This window comes from Diabrotica undecimpunctata, chromosome 1, assembly GCF_040954645.1.
Source record: "Diabrotica undecimpunctata isolate CICGRU chromosome 1, icDiaUnde3, whole genome shotgun sequence".
Lineage (NCBI taxonomy): Eukaryota > Metazoa > Arthropoda > Insecta > Coleoptera > Chrysomelidae > Diabrotica > Diabrotica undecimpunctata.
In genome coordinates, this window is record NC_092803.1 from 55123657 (window position 1) to 55147547 (window position 23891).

Below are 23891 nucleotides of genomic sequence, written 5' to 3' on the forward strand. Positions count from 1 at the left end.
CATGTCAGTTGCGTACAATTGTGTAATATATTTAATTAAAATTATTATTTTGTGAAATATTAGACTTAAAGAGTTATTTCATAAAATTTATATTATTAATAATAACAAATGTTTTTGGTTGTTTAATCAATATAATTCTAAAATTCCCAATATAATGATGATTGCATTTTTCTGATTATTATACCATATTGACGCCTATGAAAGATCGGACAGTTCCGTATGGGTTTCGTATAATTAGCTGTGTTAGGAAAATTTGGACTCTAAGGTTGAAGTTCTGGAAATTTTAAATATAAGTGACGTCACTTTATAAAAATTGTGACGTGCAAGCATTTTTATATGAAAAATACTATACCAATGTCACAGGGATCATGAAAATGATGATTTAGACAACCAGTGTTGTAAGTTCTATTGTTTTGAAGCTATTAAATTCTCAAACAAGGTTTTTTTTCACTTTTTGGTCAAGTCCAAAAAACAAAATTGTGACTCTAAAGTGTACCACTAGTCACTAAAAAATGTCAAAAATTACCTTACCTGCTAGATTGGCAAAAACTAGCCTCGGTTTGCTAGATTTTTACCCTATTTTTTGTTGCATTTGAATATCCCTTAACTATTTTTATTGGGAACTAACCACAATTTTAATGTAAAATATCTTTCTTTAGATTTAGATGTTTCGACTTATACTTCGCAAATCCTCTTTAACATAGATTCAAATTAAATACAGTTTTTACACCAAATCAACTATTTTGAGACTATACGTCCGAACATGGCTTAACCAGTAGCGGATAGAAGGGAGATTCGGGATTTTCCCTACCCCCAAGTAAGTTTAAAATTAAATAAAACCTATTATGTGTCCTTTAGTTTGGGTTCTTTTTTTGTCGTTTGATTGGTGTTAACCCCCCCCCCCCCCCCCCAAGTCAAATATCTAGATCCGCTACTGCCTTTAACAGGAGCTCATAACATTAATTTTTTTAAACTTGGCAATAGTGAATAAATATACGGTACCTACATTTTAATTAGACGTATACAGGGTTGGCCACTCAAAGGAGGCCCTGAAATTTGTGAATATGCTAAAACAGATCGATTATTATTCTAAGGGGGTCATCTTTGTCAATCCCTTCCATCGAGTAACCCAACCCTTAAATTTTAAATAGGGAATAAACCATGTGTGACATATTGTTAAACAGGTATGTCGCTGTAGAATTCAGACATCCATATTTTTTTCAATATTAACTATATTCTTGTGAAAAAATATCAGTTTATTGAAAGTGTTACATCTCTTAAAAACTAAACGTAACGCCTAATGTTTTGCTAGTGTCAATTTTTGATCATGTCAAAAACTATATTAACTTAAACCTACAACAAATATTTTAGTTTATTCGTAAAGAAAAAAACCGTTTAGGTATGGTTTTTAAACACTTCAAATCAGCAAATTTATTTGTATATGTATATATATATATATATATATATATATATATATATATATATATATATATATATATATATATATATATATATATATATATATATATATATATAATCATCCTCTTTATCTCAAAGGATCTAGAATTCTCTCCCTGTATTATAACAGTGGCTTCTAAGTTAGACATTGTCATTGTAGTTAGTCGGATAAGTTTCTCTGGTATACCAAACTCATGCAATGATTGGTATAGCACTGTTCTCTTGACACTGTCGTATGCGGCCTTGAAGTCGACGAATAGGTGATGGGTTTCAATATTGAATTCTAATGTTTTCTCGAGAATCTGTCTTATTGAATGAATCTGGTCAATTGTTGATTTTTCTGGAGTGAATCCAGCTTGATATTTACCAACTATGCCCACTGTGTAAACTTGCAGCCTTTCGTAGAGAATATTTGCTAGTATTTTGTAAGCTGTTGTTAACAGGGTTATACCTCTATAGTTGTCACACTGGAGCTGGTCACCTTTTTTATGTAACGGGCATATCACGCCTTGAGACCATTCACAAGACATGGTCTCATTATTCCAAACAAGAAGTAAAAGCTTGTGCAGTGTCTGTAGTAGGGCATCGCCACCATTCTTGTAGAGCTCACTGCAAATTTGATCAATGTCTGGTGATTTATTATTTTTAAGCTTTTTAATGGCTTGGGCAACGTTTTCGATGGTAGGCGGTCTTTCGTTTGGGTTGAAAGGATTCCAATCATTTCGATTTGCTAGGGTGTTATCTGCTTCTTCGATATGATGGTCATTAAATTTTGCATCGAAAAATTCAACCCATCTGTTTAGGATTGAGGCCGTATCATTTAGGATGTTTCCTTCTACATCCTTATTCTTGCCTTAAACTCTTTGCGCATTTTGTTTAGATTTCTGTAGAACTTTCGAGTTTCATTTTGATTTCTTAGCCATTCTGTGCTTTCCAACTGCTTTTGCTCAAATTGTCTTTTTTTTTCTTCTATGTAATCGTTTTTCTTCTCTTCTTAGGGTCCGGTATTCTTCCTTTGCTCTTCTTGTGCACCCAGCTTGATTTATCTTTAGGTATGCCCTGTTTTTGTTATCTGTTGCTTCTTGGCACTTCTTGTCAAACCATTCGTTTTCTTTAACTGGTTTAGCTTTCCCCAATATTTTTGTTGCTTTCTCAGTTATTATGTTTTTAAATTTTGTTCACAGTTCCTCTACATTTTCCCCCACCTCCAGGCTCTCCTTTTTCCCGTCTATTTGTCTCCTATACTCTCTCGCAACGGTTTCAATGAGCAGATTATCAACATTAATTCTGTCTTGTTTCGTGTGTTTATCTTTCTTTAGGTTTGATATTCTCCCTCTGATTTTTGCCATTACAAGAAAGGGGTCACTGTCAATTTTTGGCCCTCTTTAGCTTCTGACGTCTATGAGATCGGAAGAGTACCTTGCCATTAACCAGATAGATCACATCCCTATCAGGATGTGATCTATCTGGTTAATGGTTTCGTTATCAGGGGATTTCCATGTTCCTTTGTGTATCATTTTATGGGGAAATCTTGTTCCTACTACTATCATGTTTTTAGTACTTGCAAAGTTTATTAGTCTCAACCCGTTAACATTTGACTCTTCATGTAAGCTCTCACGTCCTATAGTTGGCTGGAAAAATTGCTCTTTGCCAATTTTTGCATTAAGGTCCCCAGGAATGTTTTTCACGTCATGATACTATGGTATTCTTTAAATTTTTGTTTAGGATTTCAAGGTTTGAATCTTTGTCTATTAGTGCAGTACGTTTTATCAGTTTTTGTTCGTATTCGATTTTTCGCTGTTTTAGTTCATCTATATTGTTTTTGCCTGGCATTTATAAGTTTTTTTTTTCTGTGTTGGTATTAATTCTTATTTGAGTTCTTAGCATTCTGTGATCTCTACCACTGTTTATCATGTTTAACACTACTGTATCTAATATTAGGTTTCTGTCGTTGCATAATATCGTTAATTTTTAATTTCATTTTTTGTTGTCCCATTCAGGCTTTGCCAGGTCTATTTTCTAGTTTTTACATAACGTATTGGTTACATATAGGTTGTTTTCTTCTACATAGTTTACTAGTATTTCTTCTCTATCATTTCTTTCTAATAATCCATAGGGTTCCATTAAAATTTCATTCTGGTTTACTTCTTTCCCTATTTTTGCGTTGAAATCGTCCATTAAGATTATATACTTTGCTTTGTCTGTTGTCACCTCGGGGGAACAAATAAGGGTCTAACCACCTTCTGTTGTCTCCGGGTGCTCTGTAGAGGGCTTCGAATATACTGTCAAGAGCTCCTCTACTTTAGTCCATTTTCGGGTTATGGGCTTGGAAAATATTTATCTTCGGTGTCTTGCCTTGAAAAAGGCAAGATATTTCTTACATGACAATTTCTTCGTCGAAATAAAACACCAAGTTAAGTTGAAACAATTCTCAGCCGCAGAGTATGGAAAATAAATGCAGGAAGCAGAGCCCCGAGAGCACTAAGCTCTCGGAGAGCCCGTGAGGGACTGACTTGGCTGACTTGAAAATCACCAATATTTATATGCGCTGTTCGAGCGATAAATAGAGATTTCCAGGTCAAGAGCCAATGGGAAAATTCGAGGCGGGGCGATGCGCATCGAAATGCGTACTAGTCCACAGACTATCGCAGTCGATGTCATCCCCCCTCCTCTGAAGACTCTGAGGCTGGGAAAAATATTTATTGAATAAAAAATACTATAAAAATACATGTGAAAATACAAAAGAAAATATGCATAAAAATACAAGTAAAAAATGTTCAAAATAATTCACACAACACTGCACTACTTACAGGGGGAGGTCGTTGGTGATGACGGCATCTCAAGCTCCTACAGGTCCATCCTCGGTCGGTGTGCCAACTCCTCCAACGGGTTCGTCTTCTTTTCGGTCGTCCGGATCCCATCTGCCATATCCAACGGGGTTTCGTAGGGTACCAGTGTGCCGAAGCCTACGTGGTCGTCCGACCACTCTCGGTAAGGGGGCGATGACTGGGTCTACTCCGGGACTTTTATCGGCATCTGGGGCTTTTAACTTCGAAGAAGCCTGGCTCGTCAAAGGTGTCTACACGTCGATGGAATCAGGTCTGCAGAAGGCCTCGATGTCGGAGTGTTAGAGTATTGCTTTCTAACACTACGTGGTTCTCACCATTCTTCTCTTGACTTCATGACCTATGTTGAAGTCAATGGTGTGTTGCCTTCTGTGAATTCGAGCTGGGTCGTGGGTTTGGATTTTAACCACGTTGTCGGGCGCCATGTCACCTCGGGGGAACAAATAAGGGTCTAACCACCTTCTGTTGTCTCCGGGTGCTCTGTAGAGGGCTTCGAATATACTGTCGAGAGCTCCTCTACTTTTGTCCATTTTCGGGTTATGGACTTGGAAAATATTTATCTTCGGTGTCTTGCCTTGAAAAAGGCAAGATATTTCTTACATGACAATTTCTTCGTCGAAATAAAACACCAAGTTAAGTTGAAACAATTCTCAGCCACAGAGTATGGAAAATAAATGCAGGAAGCAATTTCTTCGTAGAATTGCTCTACTTTCTCATCTTCATGATCTGATGTCGGGGCATCAGTCTAAATAATTTTACATGATGTATAACGTTGGTTAATCTGGATGTCTATTGTTATTACCCTTTTCGGTATAGGCTTATACTGTGTGATGCTGAATGTCACTATTTTATTAATAAGTAAACCTACGCCGCCTACTGCTTGATTTTCATCTACTTTGTAGTATAGTTGGTGGCCACTTTTTAGTTCGATACGTTGCTCTCCTTTTCGTCGTACTTCTGCCAGTCCTATCATTGTCTAGTTTATATTTTTAGTCTCTTCTTTTGATTCTAGCAGCTTTTCATCCGAACTTAGTGTATGTATGTTGAATGTAGCTATGTATCATTCAGTTCTGTGATGTTTTTATAGACGTTTTATGTGTATGTTTCTGTTAGCTCTTATCGAATTTTCTTTAATATATAGTTCTGTGAAGACTATCCTTTGTTTTGCTTTAAAAAAATGTGTAAAAAAATTTAGTGCCAAATAAAAATTAATATTAGTGTACTAAAAAAGCTTCCGATGTTCGGACATTTAGCTCTACATCAATAATAGTATTATCTTTATGGTAAGCTTACTGAAATCATGAAAATGAACGACACCCATAAAAACTTTGGTAATAATACTTTTTATCTATCGTTAGAGTTATAGTTTTTTATTATTTTTTCGTGTGTAATTTGTCACGTGTGTAAAAAAATCACGAATTCGTAACCAATCCGCATGTTATTAAAAACATAAAATTGTGCAGTTTTGTTGCTATATAAAGACCAATGGTGGGCATCTACATCTTTTATGTTTGTGAATATAAAATATAAGCAAAACTTGAAGATTTTAAAATTTTATCATGTTGATTTTTAACCGGAATATTATGATAATATTTTATATTTTATTGTTTACAAACGTCCCTATTTATGCAGGTGAGCAATAAGTTTTTGAATTTTATGCATTAACTTTGTAGTTAGTAAGTATAGCACATTGTAAACGAATTTTTCATTGTGCATCAGTCATCATAAAAAAATAGTGGACGTTACAAATATCATATTGTTAACTGTGTGTTTAAAAAAGTGTTTCTAGAGTTTTAACTATGACGGAAAATTCTAAAAACAAATTTACCTACCCATTTAATAAACTGACTTACCTACGTACTCTATGGCGCACTGACAATGAAATCTAATTAACCATTTGCCTCCAAGTAGATCAATCTTTTGCTATATTCTGATTTTCAATTTCCTCAAATACTCTTTAACCCCATCCAGTAAAGACTAGGTTTCTGCGTGCTGGATACCTAGGTATTGGTTGTGTACTATCTGCGTAATCTACCGATACTTGCCTGGTTGTTGTCATGTACGTCGAAAGGTCAGTATTACCATACATTAATTTCACTTAATTATTAATTGTTACTTTTTCTTTTATCTACTTACTCTATTTATTTCCCATAAAGTACTGTCTTTCTTATTGCAATGCTGAACTCTATCCAATTGATCCAGTCGAAATAGCATTTGACCTTGCATGCCGAACTGCTCCAAATTTTATTATGCTAAACTTTAGTAAGGTGCAATAGTAGTGTAAATTTAAAATCCCGAGTGAATTCCGCCGTTGCGTCAGCCATCGTTTTAATTGAGCATCAGCTGAATATCTCCGCCACTTTCCACTTTTCGACAAAAATGCTAGGAACTAAAATTGTTACAAATGAAATTTCCTACAATTTCTTTTTACAATTTTTTTCGCGCGGTCGATATTTTTCGAGTAGAGGGAAGAGATAGTGGACGGGGAAAAGCATAATTATCGATCTTTACGACATGAATGTACACAAGCAAAAATGAAGAGAAACCTAAACTATTACATTTTGTACAATTTTGATCTTTTTAATTTTTTTGCTAAAATCAATATTTAAAGTCGTAGGTTCGTTCCTGTTTATGGCTTGCTGTTGATGACGTCACCGTCTAGGGTTCTTTAGGCTTAGAACCTTAAATATTGATTTCAGCAAAAAAAGTGAAAGTCATCAAAATTGTATAAAATATAATTCTCCCGATTTGTGTTTGTGTACATTCATCTTGTAAACTTATTAATAAACGAGGTAATTCGAAAATTATACTTAACAGTATTTTATACAAATTTATTTTATATTTTATCACCAATATGCTTATTCAAATAAAAGTCACGTTACAAAGAACATGAAAACAATTTTCTACTCAAAATAGTCCCTAGCATTATGACTTCTTCTTCTTTTTATGTGGACATGACTCTGTCTGTTTTTTAATGTGCCTCCAGTAAGTTGTAGTTCCATCGTTTTTGTGGTCTTTCTACTGATCATCTTTCTATTAGGGAACCGTCTCTTATCATTTTTACTGCTCTATTTGTTGTCATTTGGGGCTTATATTATCGTTCTATTCTTGGTGTTCTCTAACTTGCATTTACGTCGTATATCTGCACTTCTAGCTCTGTTCCATAGTGTTTTACCATCAAGTTTTTATCTCTGCTGTTTCTAACGTCCTTTTTGTCCTCACTGTGTAAGTCGTGTTTCTGTTGAGTATGTCATTATTGGTCTAATCACTGTTTTGTAAATTATGCCTTTTATTTTTTCCTGATATTTTTGTTTCTCCATATTGTTTCATTCGGTCAACCTGCCTCTGTGTTTGCTCTATTCACCTAATCTTTTACTTCTGTTTCTAGCTTTCCGTAGCTATATAATGTGATGCCCAGATATTTAAACTCTATCATTTGTTCCAGTTTTTCGTAAAGAATTTTGAATCTCCTAAAATTTTGAATAACGCTGGGCCCATACCGGTTTCTTAATATTGTTCTGAAGCTATTATCTTGTGGCATCTTATGCGTCTATATTCTTTGATAAAACATACAACGTCGCATCGGGATCAGGAAGACGGTAAGGAAATAAACGACACTAATTCTCAAGTATTTTCACTCAAGGACTCAAGGAATCTCCCTGTCTTAATTCCATTGCTATCTTCAATAGGGTGAGTTAGTTCTTCTTTTACTTTTACTTTTATTGTGTTGTGTTGGAAGATATTTTCGATCGTTTTGATTACTCTAAGAGGTTGATCTAAAAGATTGAGATCTTTTTTGCGTACAATAAGTGGATAACGTCCTTTAATTTGAGCCGGTTAAATGCTTTCTTTAGGTTCACGAAACGAGGATATGCCGGTTTGTTGTATTCTAACGATTTCTCTTGCACTTGCCTCATTATAAATATAGCGTCGGTGCATGATCTTCCCGACCTAAAACCTTGTTGTTGTTCAGTTTATTTGTTATCACTTTGGTTGTTAATTTTAGTGTTGTGTTTAATAAATTATTTCCTTTGTCATTTTCTGGGTACGATTTGTCTCCCTTTTTGAAGAGAGATATTAGGCTACTTGATCTCCATTCTTAAGGAATTTTATTTTGTTCTATTATTTTTGGATTAGTTTTTATAAAAGGCATTATAAAATATTATTTTATAATGCCAAATATAATTCTATAAAAAAAGGAACTGACTGCCAACATAAAGGATCCACTAAGCCAATTAGATTAAGTACTGTAGTTTGGAATGAATTTGATCTACAGAGGTCAAATCATTCACTAATAAATCACAATAAATCCTTTAACAGATTTTTTTAAGTGTAAGTGTATTGACAAAATTACATCCTAGATTTTATTCATGAAATTTTTTTTCTAATGAGCCAAGTTTTGTGATGAGAAGTACGTAAGTGTCTTGGTGGTTCTCCGTAAATTCTCCGTTCTAATTCATCTAAAAAATTGTTTCAATCAAGCATATGAAATAGAAATCTTTTGAACAGTCAGAAATTTTCTGTGGTAAGCACTACTTGATAATCATTATTGTTCTCCCGCCACTATATATCCTTGATGTATCCTTTCTTCTTTCTCCTTATCTAAACATGGGGCGACATTGGTCTGAATAGGGGCTAAAATATACAAACATTACAGTAAAGAAACTATTGATAAGGCTTTAGTAAAAGTCAGAATACTGGAGCTTGCGACGAGATGCTACAGAATACAAAGTCGATTATGGGATGTTAAATAATATCACAGTCGCCATATTAGAATAAATCGCATACAATCAATATTCACGATTGCTGAAGAACCAGCCTTACATTCTGCTGTAAGTTTTGTGGTGATTGGGAAATGTACATCAGCCACTGCAAAATATCACTGGAAATAAAAATATCCAGAATCATGTTTGCTTTAGCATTAAGTGTTTTATTATTATCATATATTATTTATAAGTCAGAAAGGGTGTGGCTCCAGTGGGCCGAAAATGGCCTAAAAGGGAACTCATATTGCAGTGGTAGGTGTTGAATAGCAGGATCAAGGTATAACCATACTCGCCATGGCTAAATGGATGCGCAGACATGTTCACTATATTATATCATATAATAAACATTGTAAAAAAAATATTGTAGTATTTTTCGTTAAAAAACAGATATTGTAATAGATTGTAGTGATTTGTGATGTAACAGACCGTATTCAATAAACTTTAATTGACTTACTTTATTTAAATTAAATATACTACAATCGATGTTTTTTCTATCCGTGTCAATGGCCGTAGCTGTCGAGACATGTGAATTTTAATAAAAATAAAAATATATTTAAACTGTATACTTTAAAAAAAATTGTGTACCTCGTGATAATAAATCTCATTGGTTGATGCGGAGTTATTTTTGTTTAAATAATAAAAATTATTTTTATTAACATAATAACTCTTCTTCTTCTGATGGTCAATCATTGACATGATTGACCATTATGTCAATCTGTATTTTGCAAACTGCTGCTCTGAAAAGTTTTGTAGTTGTTGTGTTGAAACACGTACGTAGATTTTTCAGTCAGGAAATCCTTCGCCTTCCTGGTCCTAGTTTTCCTTCTACTTTTCCTTGAAGAATTAATTGCAGAAACCCGTATCTTTCACTGTTTCTCATGACGTGACCGAGGTATCCGATTTTGGCTGTTTTTATTGTGGTTAAAAACTTCTTTCCTTTTTACATTCTCAATAAAATGTCCTGACTAGTAACGTGGTCAGTATAGGATATCTTCAGGATTCGACGATAAAGCCACATTTTGAAAGCATCAATCCACAACTTAAGTCCGTATAACAGTATAGGAAAGATATAACATCGTAGTAACCTGAGTTTTATAGGTACTGATAAATCATGGCATTTGAATAGCTTAGCCATTTTTTGAAATGCAGATCTTGCTTTTTCTATCCTACATTTTATTTCTAGGAAATGGTCACAATTATTATTGACGTTCGTACCAAGGTAGTTTCTATTGGTTGACCATTCATACTGTTTTTTTTTTCAATTTGCTGTTCCTTCTTAGAGATCATTATACATTTTGTTTTCTTAACTCGTTGACTGCCAAGCACGTGATAACTCGTGGTTGACTGTCTGTTCTTAGACGCCAACCACGAGTTATCTCGTTTTTCTAAATGTTTTTCGTGGCGCCGAGCAGGAGATTATTCGTGGAATATGCATGGAGATTTTATATTGAGGCGCCTACAAAAGATTATTAAAATATAGGTGGACATCAGAAAACAGATTTATTTATTATTTTTGGTTATGGTAAAAGGACAAAAACCAAAAATTCCAAAATGAAAAAGAAACATACAAAGTTCAATAAAAAATTGCTCAAATAGTCCTATTCCTGTTGATATTCTTTGAAACAGGGTTCTACACATAAAGGAGCTTTTCTTCACATGCACCACATCTGTATCTTGTTTCTCGACAATGACTACGAGTGGCATATATGCGGCAAGCTCTTGTTGGTCGTCGTTTCTTTTCTGTTGGTGGTATACTTTCAAGGTAATGAAATTTTGTTGTGCGATTTGGTGCAGCTTTTAGCAAATTATCACCAAGGAGCATCGAAATAAACATCTCTCGAAATGGTAAAGATTTTATTTTGCTGCCTGTTGACTTACGGCAGAGCAAGTATGCATTGTTTATGTATATTTCGACAATATGGAAAGCTACTTTTTTCGGCCACCTTATGATTTTTTATAGCACTGTAGTAGCTTAAAATTTGATCTGACTGGTTGACTGGTCTATACCTGACATTCCAGTGTTGTAATCCTTGATTATGTTAGGTTTCCAGGCAACTTTCCCACTTCTGGCATGGACCTCGACCATTTCTACTTTGTGCATATTTAAAATCATTAAAACTTCGCGTTTGTCTTTCCACTTACACACAATTACCGATTTATTTCTTTGCCATACACACTCGCCCTTTTTAAGTTTTTTTGAGATCACGTATTTTTAATTACCTTTTCAATTATTGTGTAAAGTACCACAGACGTATGTTTTTCTGGCTGTCATACGCTTGGCAATGGCTACTGAAATGTAAAAATTATCCATACAGACAATATATCCTTTGTCCAACTATTTATCCAGTAAGTGCAATACGACCTCTGTAGTATGTCCCATATCAACAGTGGCGTCGTTGGCTTTAGATTTGCCACAATAAATTCTAATTTTCAAAACCACTCCATGGGATTCACACAAATTATATAGTTTCACACCATACTTATGTTTTTTTTATGTACTGTCGAAAAAATAATCTACCAAGCCAGAGGATCATTGATTCATCAATGCATAAGAATTTATCGGGAACATAATTCTCTTCCATTATTTTGTTAAAATGACTGAGGACTGGCCTTATTTTGTATAATCGAATAGTAATTAAAATCTATTTCTACTCATTACTAACTCACAAAATGACATTTTTTACATAATATTTTAAGACCAGTAATGTTCAATTGATGGTAAAGTACATCTGCCCATGTGTAGCAAAAGGGCAGTTCAGTTTTGTCAGTTTTAACCCATATATTCATTCGAGAAGACCTTGTAAGCGTATTTTTCTTAATTTCTTGGGCTGCATACAAATTTGTTTGTTGAACCAACATGTTCAAAAATGCATCAGAAAAAAAGAAGTTAACCAGATTGTCGATAGTCAGTTTACCTTGATCTTTTAGCCCAACATCTTGTGTAAAAAAATTAAAAGTTGGTGGGTCATTCTCAACATCACACCATTCTTATTCGTTGGATATTTCAGCAGTTGGCTCTAGAGTAGGTTGTTCCAATTGTAATTGTGACAACGGGCTCTCGTCACTTGCTGTTTTGCTTATTGAACTTGTTGAACCTTGCTCATTTGATAGTTCATAGTCCGAGTCATCATCTGAATTATCCTTCAGGAACTCTTCCCATTCAGACACGTTCATGTTCGCATAGTTCCCGAGTTCCTTTGAAGTTAAGCCTCGGTTTCTGGATATTATTTATAAAAAAAAACCCGAAATCGAAAACGAATTCACCAATAAAACAACATCACCAACAGAGATACTAAACAACTAAACACGTGGTTCTGCAGACTCTGCTATCCTACCAGAGGTTCGACGGCGACGACAGCCGAAAACTACCAGAATCTCTAAAGTGCACGTAAAAATTGTTTCCAGATATCTCGTGGTTGGTGGGAGACCGCGAGATATCTCGAAACAATTTTTTACAAAAAAAAATGAGTGGAAAGCACGTGAAAATGTTAAAAATAAAGTTTTTCAGCATATTTGATTCAATATTTTGATTTTCATATCGTGGCGTCCTGGACCCGTTTCCTTGACAATGCCTTGACAGTCAACGAGTTAATATTCAGTGAAGTTTCATATCTATGACTCACCATATTTGCTCCACGTTACATTCTTTTTTGTAACCCTTTTAAACCTAAACCTAAATTTACCAATAACAGCAACATGATGTGATGATACGTCAGCATCGGGGTAATTTTTACCTGATAGACATCCATTACGGAATCTCTTGTTCACCATTATGTAATCAAGTTGATTCCTTATTATTTTTCCTGGTTAATCTTGCAGAGAGACCCAAGTATACAAACGTCTTGGAGGCAGTTTGAAGAACGTATTTAGTATTGCAAATTCTTCTTCATGTACAAATAGTTTTAATCTTTCTCTCTTCATTTCTCTTCTCTAGACCAAAATCACCAATTAATTTACCGATTTTTCTTTTACCAATTTTTGCGTTCAGATCACCCATAATAATATGTATATCTTCTTTTTTAATTTGTTTAAGTGAATTTATCAACAACTCATAGAATTGCTCTACCTATTCTTCTGGTTTACCGCTGATTGGGGCATATACTTGTAAAACATTTAATTTGACCGGAGTAGTATTAAGTTGGATTATTATTATTCTTTCAGAAACAGGTATAATATTTGTAACATATTGACGTAATTGAGGAGATACGATTACTCCAACCCCATACAGATGTTGACCGTCATCATTTCCCGAGTAGTATACCATATGGTTCTCAACAATACAAGCAGCACTATTTGCCCACCTCATTTCGCTTATGCCCATTATATCTACTCCAAGTCTGGTCATTTCTTGAATGATATTATGAAGTTTCTTCCCTGATAAATTGTATTCACATTCCAGGTACACATTTTGATAATCAACTCTAAAGTTTTAGAGAAACTTTTAGTGACCAGTTCTGTCACAGGGGTTTCTCTGGGTTACGACCGGGGACGTCCTATGATCAAGAGGTGGATTACCTCCCCTGCCAAATCTTGGCTTCCGTATTCCATGATTATTAGCTGTTTCCACTTTAGTTGTGTTAGCCATGGTAGCTTTACTAGAGATATCATTAGGGACCTCAAATGCAGTAGTTTCTCGTTGCCTTATGCATTCTGATGCCATTGACCACTTTCTTGGTTCTTTCGCCTTCGAGACCAATTTATCAATCTCAGGACAACAGAGTGCCATTTTACTTACCAGCTCATCCGCCCGAAGACGTTGGCCAGTAAATGGTGGATTGCTTATCCCGTCAAAGACTCGGAGGTCAGAGCCTCGTTGGTTATCTAGGAGGATGCACCAGATGACCATGATATAGATCATCATACGAGCAGGCGAGGTTGACATTTAAATAGGAGAGGCTATATGTTGCGCATTACTAGCCCATTACACCCCATAATAATTCAACAACCATAATTTCAATTTAGGCAAGATAACATCTAAACCAAGACTATTAAATTGTACTACCTTTAAAGAGAAAATTAGATGCAAAAAAAAAACTATACTCTTTATACAAGGAACCAAGCATTAATAAAGCAATTAAAATAAGGTGACTTAAATAATTGGAACATCTAGAACATTATAAAAAGATACAAGAAATAGAGACAAAACAAAAAGAAATAGTAGACAAAGCCGAAGGTAGTGGAATGCAGTTACGCCAGATATCAGAGCCATAAAAATAAAAAAACTCAAATAAAGAAAGCAACAGAGAAAGAAAAATGAAAAAATCTAAACGCTATAGTACTATACGTTCTGAAAACAGTCTATATTTACTTATTCTACTCATATTTTATTTTGCAAATCTTTCTTTATATCTGTTGAAATGTAGTTTGTTCTTCTATTCTTAATATTTAAATTGTTATAACCTCTTCTATGATATAAGTAGCAAAACATAATTGTTCCATCGTTACTCAGTTTACAATGATTTACCAAACCTTCTACTAATGTGCTTGTCTTTTTAGGAAGACATTTTCGAATTTTTGGTGGAAGGGAGACATCTATCGAGAAACATCCATGGATAGTTTCACTTCAGGATTCCAAACGTCATTTCTGCGGTGGATCTCTTATAAATGATGACACAGTTTTAACAGCAGCACACTGTATTATAGGGTGAGTTGAATATATTATTGAAAAAATGTATAAATATGATAGCAAAAGAGTTCTATTGGTGCATTATTTTAAACCATTTACTATTTATAACAAATTTATTTGTCAAAACGTCAAAACTCCACCAAACACGTATACCATTAAATTTATCCCAGAACATTAGGTATTTTGAACAGGAATCATACAGAAAAAGTATAATAATTGTCTTATAGTGCTAACATATAAATAGCAGTAAATAATACATCATACAATTGATGACATGTATATAAACAAGTAGAAGTTTCTAAAATATAAATATTCGTTTTGTTTATGAATATGCTTAAAACGTTATAAATATAATATGTAATTGCTGTTTATTTTTAATCTATTTTGACTTTTTTCCTAGAATTGAGAAATGTGATGTTGAGTTTGTTGCTTTTTCCTTCGATTAATAAGTGTTTAGCACGTAGAAATTGTCAAAAAAAAATATTTTAATAAGAGTTAATTTTACCTTAAACAAGGTTGTTTTCATGAATAAGTAATAAGTGAGTAATTAAAATTACGACAGGGATGGACTACTAATATTATAAACTTTACATAATAAAAGGCAGATATCGAGCAAAGGCAAATCTTGTCCACGTAGTTTGGCTCTCCGAGCTGCTTTAAGGGCATCTGAAATAAGCCAAGCAACGTTTTTTTAATTGGGAGAAAACTTTCTTCCGACGGAGTTTCCGTCGAAAAAAACTCGAAGTTGATGGTTAATAAAAAATTTTGTATAACGTTTTAGACTTACTTCGTCAAAAATTTTGGCTATTCGGCACGACAATGAATGTTATATACATTAATACAAAAACTAACACTAGACAAAGGACAAGCAGTTGTAAAACTATTTCTAAGCTACATTGTGGGCAAACGGCAGGAGACAGAAGGGCTCCTGATCTTAAGGGAAATGTTAAAGTGACATCTGACATATGACAACTTAGATGGGCAGTCACAATTATGGTGATCTGGTCTTTTAAAAAAATTTTATTGTAAACTCAACATTGACCAAAAGTCCAACTGTCCACTAATATAAGAAAAGTCAACTGATAAAATATGAAATTATTTTAGTTACTATATATGTAGACTGTATAAACCAGATCTCACACTTAAACATGTCAATGATAATTATTTAGGTGTTAGTTTGGGAGCAAACGCAGTGGATATAGAATGTGTATGTAAGAACTAGGTATACTAAACAATCTGTTAGAGAGTGATTGATTGACTTTTCCCTGAAAAGGAATAATTGATATTTGAAATTGAAATACTTGGAAATAAAAATCAAAGTTGAAAACAAAGTGTGGAAACTGAAGTATTATACAAATGGTCCAGTCCAACTTTCAGTAAATGCGAAAACTATAAAACTAAAAATGTCAAAGCATGACTCAAGACCAACTGACCAACCGTGGGAGATGTTAAAATATATATCATATATAAAAATTGTGAAAGTTATTTAAATTAAAGTATGAAATTAATAAAACTGTTAATTGATATACTCAGTGTAAGAAATCCAAACAGTCGAGCTGGGTCCCCTTCAAGGTGAAGCTGTAATAAATTTTTAAAAGATCGGTTTAAATTTAGTACAAATTAAATTAATTTAAGTATTAAGACAGTGATAGTTTCCATTTGGCTCTTTTGTAATTGTCAAATCTTCTAATAAGTCCAACTCTAAGTAGTTTTTCCTCCTACTACTGTCATAAAAAATAGATCAACCAGTATTGATATTAAAATTATGTTTTTTATACAGTAAATGGTGACCAAGGAGAGTTTGGTCTGTTTAAATGATCTGTGATTCTAATACTTTCGAATGGTTGTACCTACATAAGAGGCATCGCAATCATCACATCTCAATTTATAAATATGTACAACTCTTATCCAGAGTCTCATCCTGTCTTTGATCTTAATTAAAACGTAACCTTAAGTGTTGTGTGACTTTAAAGATATTTTGATGTCCTTAATTGTAGAAGTAAAAAGTTTTAATATATTTTGTAAATGTTGCTAATATAAGTAAAGGAGAAAAACCACATGTTATTTGTGGCATTGAAGCAAGCATTGTACTGAATAAGTAAGCTTTTATGCAAGTTGAAGTTTTGCCATTATTAAGTTATACTATTTAGAAGCTTATGGATAATGTTAGGATCATAACCATTATTGAATGCAATTTGCTTAAGAGTACCAAGTTCTAAATTGAAGTTTGCATTAGAAAGTGGAAATTTGAGAAACTGTAACTGTTGAAAGCAGCCATTTTGTGTTGGGTTGGATAATAAGATGTCTTATGTATAACATGATCTGTTTGAGTAGGTTTTCTGCAAATATTGTACTCTAGAGAACCATTTTTACGTGATATAGTCATATCCAAGAAGTTCAAGTTCTTGTCAGATTCTAGTTTCAAGACAAGATAGTGTTGTAGTTGTATATAAATAATTAACCACACTCTGTTCAAATTCAAATACACAATAATTATAAAACAAAGAGGCAGAACAGAGAAAATGGTAATTATGTAAAACTTGTTTGAGCTGAATTTTTGTCTATTTTAAATAAACATTTGATTAAAGTGTCTCTTATTTTGATATCTTGTATAATAATCTAATGTTCTTTATTTTATTAGAGATTCTGACTCTTTCCATGTTGTTGCTGGAACTTCTCATTGGGCCGATAAAGGTTCTACCTTAAAGATCAAAAATATAACACAACATGAAAAATGGATGAAACCTGGATCAAAGTATTATGATATAGCAATTATAAAGGTATGTATAAATGAATAATTTTACATAATGAACTTTCTTTTGTTATTAATTATCGTTATTTTATAGGACCAAAAGTCTGTAACTTTGTTTTGCAGAATTCAGAATAATTGTCAAAAGAATTTATAGAGTCTTGTGTAAAATAAACAAAAACTAGATGTTTAATATCAGTAGGTAGGTAGTTTATACTGATAGAAAAGCACTCTCTCCTTTCTCATTTTACCTAGTTATTGTAAATAAAAAATTGGCATAAAACTGGCTATTTATTTGTGGCCTAACAAAATATTTTATCAGAATTCCAAGTTTATTAATATTAGGATTATTTCAATTATTTATTAATATTAGGAATATAAAAGAAACGATTATTTTAATAATTCGTTAGTTTTATATGTATAATAGTAAATTTATTTCATGATAATAAAATGATGAAAATCCTAAGTTTATAATAAAAATGCATAAAAGAATAATATAATTAAGATATATATATATATATATATATATATATATATATATATATATATATATATATATATATACCTAAAATTTTATTTTTCGCTATAACTTTTACGTTTGTGTTTATTTTTGGACAAAAATTTACAGTTGTTAATGTAACTAATAGAGAGCGCCACCATAAATTTGCGCTTAATGTTTTTGCTCTTTAAGTTAGCTCTATTTGTGTTAAAAAATATTAAAAATACATTACTTTTACAACGAAAATGTATACTAGTTAGTAACCTGAAAATTCAACCGTTTTCGAGATAAATGCATTTTATAAGTCAGCTGCACAATAATTCTTAGTTTGATATTTGTGCGGTAAAGCACTGAATACCTGTAGATAAGCATAATTCATAGTTTATTCTTATTAAAACAACTCAAAGATGATAATGTAACATCACAAAATGCTTTGTTATATGTGCTAAATGTCGTATTGGAGAAAAGATATTTCATCTTCTTCTTTAGGTGCCATGTCTGTATTCAGACGTTGGCCGTATCATGTCCCTTTGCTATCACTTCTTAAGTTTCTATAATGGCGTTGTATTACTTTTTCTCTATTGTAAAATGCTAAAAACCCAAAATATGTGGTTTATGCAAGATGGTACACAACCACATTCTAGAGAGAAGGCAGTTCTGATCGTTGGATTAGTCGTGGTAGTCATATTCCTTGGCAATGTGATGAGATATTGATATAATTATTTAATTCATAAAAAATCCGAAAAGAATACTTGTATAATTGTTCATTATGTAAATTGTTTACCCATTTTTATTAGGACAAATAGAAACTAGAGCACAGGTATTGAATAACACATATGTGTCCTGTTTCATAATATTTTTGCTACAAATCTAACCTGAAAGATTCAGCATTTTTACAAAAACATCATCGTTGTCCTAATAACCGATATTGATATAAATATAGTAAGCACACAGGCAATTTAGTTCAGCATAATATTAGTTCGTTAGTAAATCATAATAGTCCGCTTGTTCGAGATGTATTTATAGTTACTAGTAAGCTGTAACGTAATCATATAAATAAGAAATGTTCTCGATATATTCATCCATTATACATTATAGCCACCACGTAGCCCCGAATTTAATCCGCTTGACTTTGGTGTATGGGGGGCATTAAAACAACGTGTGTCATAAACATGCGCAACCAACTATGGGAAGAAATAAATACTGTAGCAGTTTCTTTAGAACCAATGATGTTATTTTATATGAGACGATCTTTTATGGAATATATTGACAAATGAATTAAAGAAAATGGACATATCGAACGCTTACTTTGACAAAAAGTTATGTTATTTAGTTTAACTATTTTTTCTTAATTTGGTTTGTAAAAAAAATGTTTTGATTATGACTTTAATTTAACATAAAACGTAAAATGTTTGATGTAAAATCCTATTATTCTGTTATTTTGTCAAATCCTATTATTAATTATTCTGCTCATATATTTATTTAATTTAATATTTCGTTAACTATTAACTTTAATTAAAGGTATTTTATACCAAAATTTAGAAGTATTAATGTTTTTGTCTATTTTTTCTTCGTTACCTGGAGTAATTGCCTTGGATCAGAATTTTGCAGCTGATTTTTAAAATGCGATTATCTCGAAAACTGTTGAGTTTTGAAGTTATAAACAAGTGTACCTTTTTTTTGATAAAATAATGTATCTTTAATAGTTTGTATCGCAAATACAGGTAGCTTAAAGAGCAAAAAAAGTTATGTGCAAATTTATACAACATATGTGGCATAAGTGGCGCCCTCTATTAGTTCCATCAAAGTGTGCATCAAATTATAATTTCTAATATTTAAAAGTACCCAGTAAATGTAAATTGTAAATTTTTATACATAAATGTTTACAAACCTGAAAGTTATAGCGAAAAATAAAATTTTAATTTTGCACTTACCATGTATCTTTCTTAATATCAAGTATATATATATATATATATATATATATATATATATATATATATATATATATATATATATATATATATATATATATATATATATATATATATATATATATATATATATATATATATATATATATATATATATATATATATATATTATGAGACATCTGACACCTGATGTCATACCAACATAGAAACATATGATAATTATAGAACAATTATAAAAAAAAAAACAAAGATATCTATTGCGCGTCTCTCACCGTACAGCTCATCCGATTGTACAGCAAAGTATTTTACACCGGAAATTACTTAAGTGTTATTCAAGATGTAATTGTTTACGTTTTTATGTTTTTGGACGTTGACTTCGGGATTCATTAATTGTACTCACAGAACAGTTCTCAAGAACTTATTTTAAAAATCTGTCACTCCTGTATCAACCATCGACAGTAAAAACCGTATTGTTAAATTCAAATCAACTTTATTTTCGAGTGGTGTTCGAATTTTATACAATGTTAAAAAGATTTTTATGAATTTGTGCAATATTTATGACAGTCTCTGTGGATGTGAACCCTCTATAAGGGTTTACTACATTAATACACTTTTCGTCTCAAACCAGGCACCTTATTAATGAAATTTTTACGTTGTCAATGTGTAGTAAATTGCCTTGTGGTTTTTTCTAAACTAATAATACAAATTTTTGTAGTATATCAGCATTACTAAACTTGAGCATAAATGCAAAATAGTTAAAAATATGCGCCTAAATATGCACAAATTTAGTCAAAAATGTGCATTAAACATGCATTTCTTTTAGAAAATATGCAATAAACATGCATTTTTTTAAACTATGCATACTGTTAACGAAAACATATTTAACCCTTAACTTGTATTGTCTGGTCATTTTGGACCCAACCGGATAAATTTCTCTTCGTATTTTGTTCGCACAAGCGCCAAATAACAGCATCTTTTAGGAGTTCTCACAAATCATACACATACGTCAAGCTGTTAATTACCAGTCCATAAATAGTACTCTAAGTAGGTGGTTTGACTGTTTGGGGTCCATTCGACGATACCAGATACGCATATATTGTTACAACTATGGATTCGATTGTTATTGATGGAAAACGATATACAAGTGAACAGACGCAGACAATTTTTTAAACGATGATGATGGTGATATTAGTGACTTACAACTATAGACAGTGATCATCACAGTGACCCAGAATATGATATTGTGTGTGATAGCCATATTCCAGAGAATTCGATGATTAATGATCCAAGGTCTTTAATAGTGACCATTCGAGATATCAGCGATCAGAGTCCTGTACTATCAGTAGTAAGTAGTGATGATGATAGCGAAAGTTGTTAAGAATCATCAAGGTACGTTTTTGCCAAAAATGGATACAAATGGTCAAAAAATTCACCAAAGTTATACAGTTATTCACATTGTACATTTTTCTGGTTAAAAGTCTACTGCAAAAGACTGTGCCGAAAAAACGCCGTCTAATTTGTGGAACATTTCAATTAACGATGCTATTATAAACATAATTGTGGAATGCTCAAATAAAAAAATTAGCAATCTGTCATGTTTATATGATAGTGCAGCTTCTTTTGTCGGGAATACGGACTTTTTAGAAATAAAAGCACTCTTTGGACTTTTATGTCTCACGGGAGTCTTTAAATCGAATTATAAGGATGCTGAAGGACTATTTGCAAGTGACGGCACGTGACGGACTATTTGCAACCTAACAAATATGGTGTAAAAGCGATGTGTCTCTGTGATGCGAAGACTCAGTATTTCTTAAATGTCTTTATTTATGCACGTAAAAGTGAAGTACCCCATCCTCAGAAGCTTTCTGTTCCAACAATATCAGCACTATCTCTTATTGAACCGGTAAAGCAAACTGGAAAGAACATAAGTGGAGATAACTGGTTTACCTCAATTGAAGTGGTAGTTCATTGCTCGCAGAAAAACTATTTTATGTTAGAACGGTACTTAAAAACAGAAGAGATATTCCATATAATATAACTCCATAAAAGATGCATTTTATTCGTCTACATTTGTTTTTCTTCATCAAAAACAATGGTTTCTTCTGTTACTATTCAAAATAAGTATGTGCTTCTTCTGTCCTCAATGCGACATGATGACAAAATAGATGATATTATAGAAACCTGATATCATGTTTTTTTACAATTTCACTAAATCAGCGGAAGATAGTCTAGATCAGAAATACTCTACATATATTACTGGTAGAAGAACAAGAAGATGGCCATGTGCGATGTGGTATGCTATTATGAATATTGTCTCTGTAAATTCGTTAATCCTTTTTCAAACTGGTACTGACAGTGACATAACACTGAGATAATTTGTGATTACTTTGGGATCATCAATGAATAATGCACATATGCAACGCCGCATAACTCTTACGAGGTTACCCAGAGAACTTCCGGTGATAATTCGTAAAGTACTTAAACTTGATAATTTATTTACACTAATTTTTTTTAATTGCCGTATTACCAAATTCCAGTAAAAGCCTGAGAAGGTATTCATTGAATTCTTGCAGGCAACGGTAAGGGAAATCTTTTTTGGACATCTTCGTCACGGAGCAAGGCCCCAGGGTAGTGCCGAATTAACCGTGTTCCGGTTAAAACCTTAACCACCGCTCCAGAAAGGTAGTCATGTCACTCAATTAACAACTAAAATAAAAAACTAAAAACTTATAAATAACCATACCTATTACCGTAAATCAGAAAATATTTCAGACGTTAGGCCATAAACTAATAAATAATATTAACCATAAATTTCAGATCCCTGGTTTAATTTTCTCCTCTGTCCTCCTGCTCCTTTTTCTTCATCGGCCCATAGATCAGACACTGTACTTCTCTCCATTATTTCTCTCCTCTCAACATTATGTTTACCATGTTTTTTTTTTCATTCAGCTCGAAACCCATTCGCCTTAGGAAATCTTCCCTCTCATTTTCCATCTCTGACAGTTAAAAATGTGAGCCGGAGCGTCCGGTACCCCACAAACAGTACAGTGTGCCGAGGCAGATTTGCTTATTCTATTTGTGAGGGTGCTAAAACTACCATGTCTGGTCAGAACCTGCGTCGGGAAGTAGTCTAGTTTCCTGAACTTACATTCCCACTACGGCCTCTGATCGGGAATAAGCTCTTTCGTCCACCTTGCCTTTCCGCTATCACTCGCCCATTCTCTCTGACACTCTAGTATTATTCTTTCTCTCTCATTCTCATCTATAAGCATAAGCATTCCATCCATCCTCCTCGCATACACCCTCGCTCGCTCTTTGCACAACAAATCGATAGGAATCACCGCTCCAATCACATATAGAGCCTCATTTGAAACCGTGATATATGCGCTAGATACGCTGAGGAGCATTCACCTTTACGAAGTCTCCATCAGCTTAGCGTATTTTGCAGTAATCAGTACACTACACCACACGGAAGCAGCGTGTGTTACCATCGACTGGAAAACTCCATTTAGCACTTTTCTTTTGGTGCTACCTGGGCCTCCAATGTTTGGCATCAGCCGTATCAACGCCTCAAGATTTCGGTTCGTCTTCTCTATCGTCTTTTAGATGTGTACTCCGAACCTTAGTCCTTCCGACAACCAGACTCCTAGATGCTTAATGGATTTAACCGGTGCAACCTCTACACCTTCCACTATAAAGCAAAGAGAGGATTTTTCCTGGCTCCCTTTGAGAACTAACACCTCAGTTTTCTGAGGCGGTAGCTGAAGATCGTTTTCTCTGATCCACCTAATAATGCGACGCAGGGCTGTGTTAGCCGCATTAGCCATGTCCGTTTTCTGACTCGCCTTAGCAACCAGTGCGAGTTGGAAACACCCTACGCCAAACTGATGCTGGTATCTTTTTCTCTTATGAACCTGTTAGTAAAGTATCTGTCAATTACATTGACCAGGTACTCACTGACGCCCAATTCTCTCAACCTGGACATGATTTTTTCCGATGATGTCATTTTAAAGGCA

The 23891-nt window shown here is 33.3% G+C and overlaps 1 protein-coding gene across 1 annotated transcript in view; it reads left to right on the plus strand.

The window, feature by feature from the left end:
• Positions 1-5823: 5823 nt before the first annotated feature.
• The window catches only part of LOC140449387 (trypsin-1-like), a 34809-nt gene continuing 16741 nt past the window's right edge, over positions 5824-23891 (plus strand). Inside the window, exons 1-3 of the mRNA XM_072542542.1 lie at positions 5824-5936; positions 14567-14714; positions 17338-17476. Coding sequence (XP_072398643.1) covers positions 5864-5936; positions 14567-14714; positions 17338-17476 — 360 coding nt within the window. The 5' untranslated portion in view covers positions 5824-5863. The remainder of the gene's footprint in view (positions 5937-14566; positions 14715-17337; positions 17477-23891) is intronic.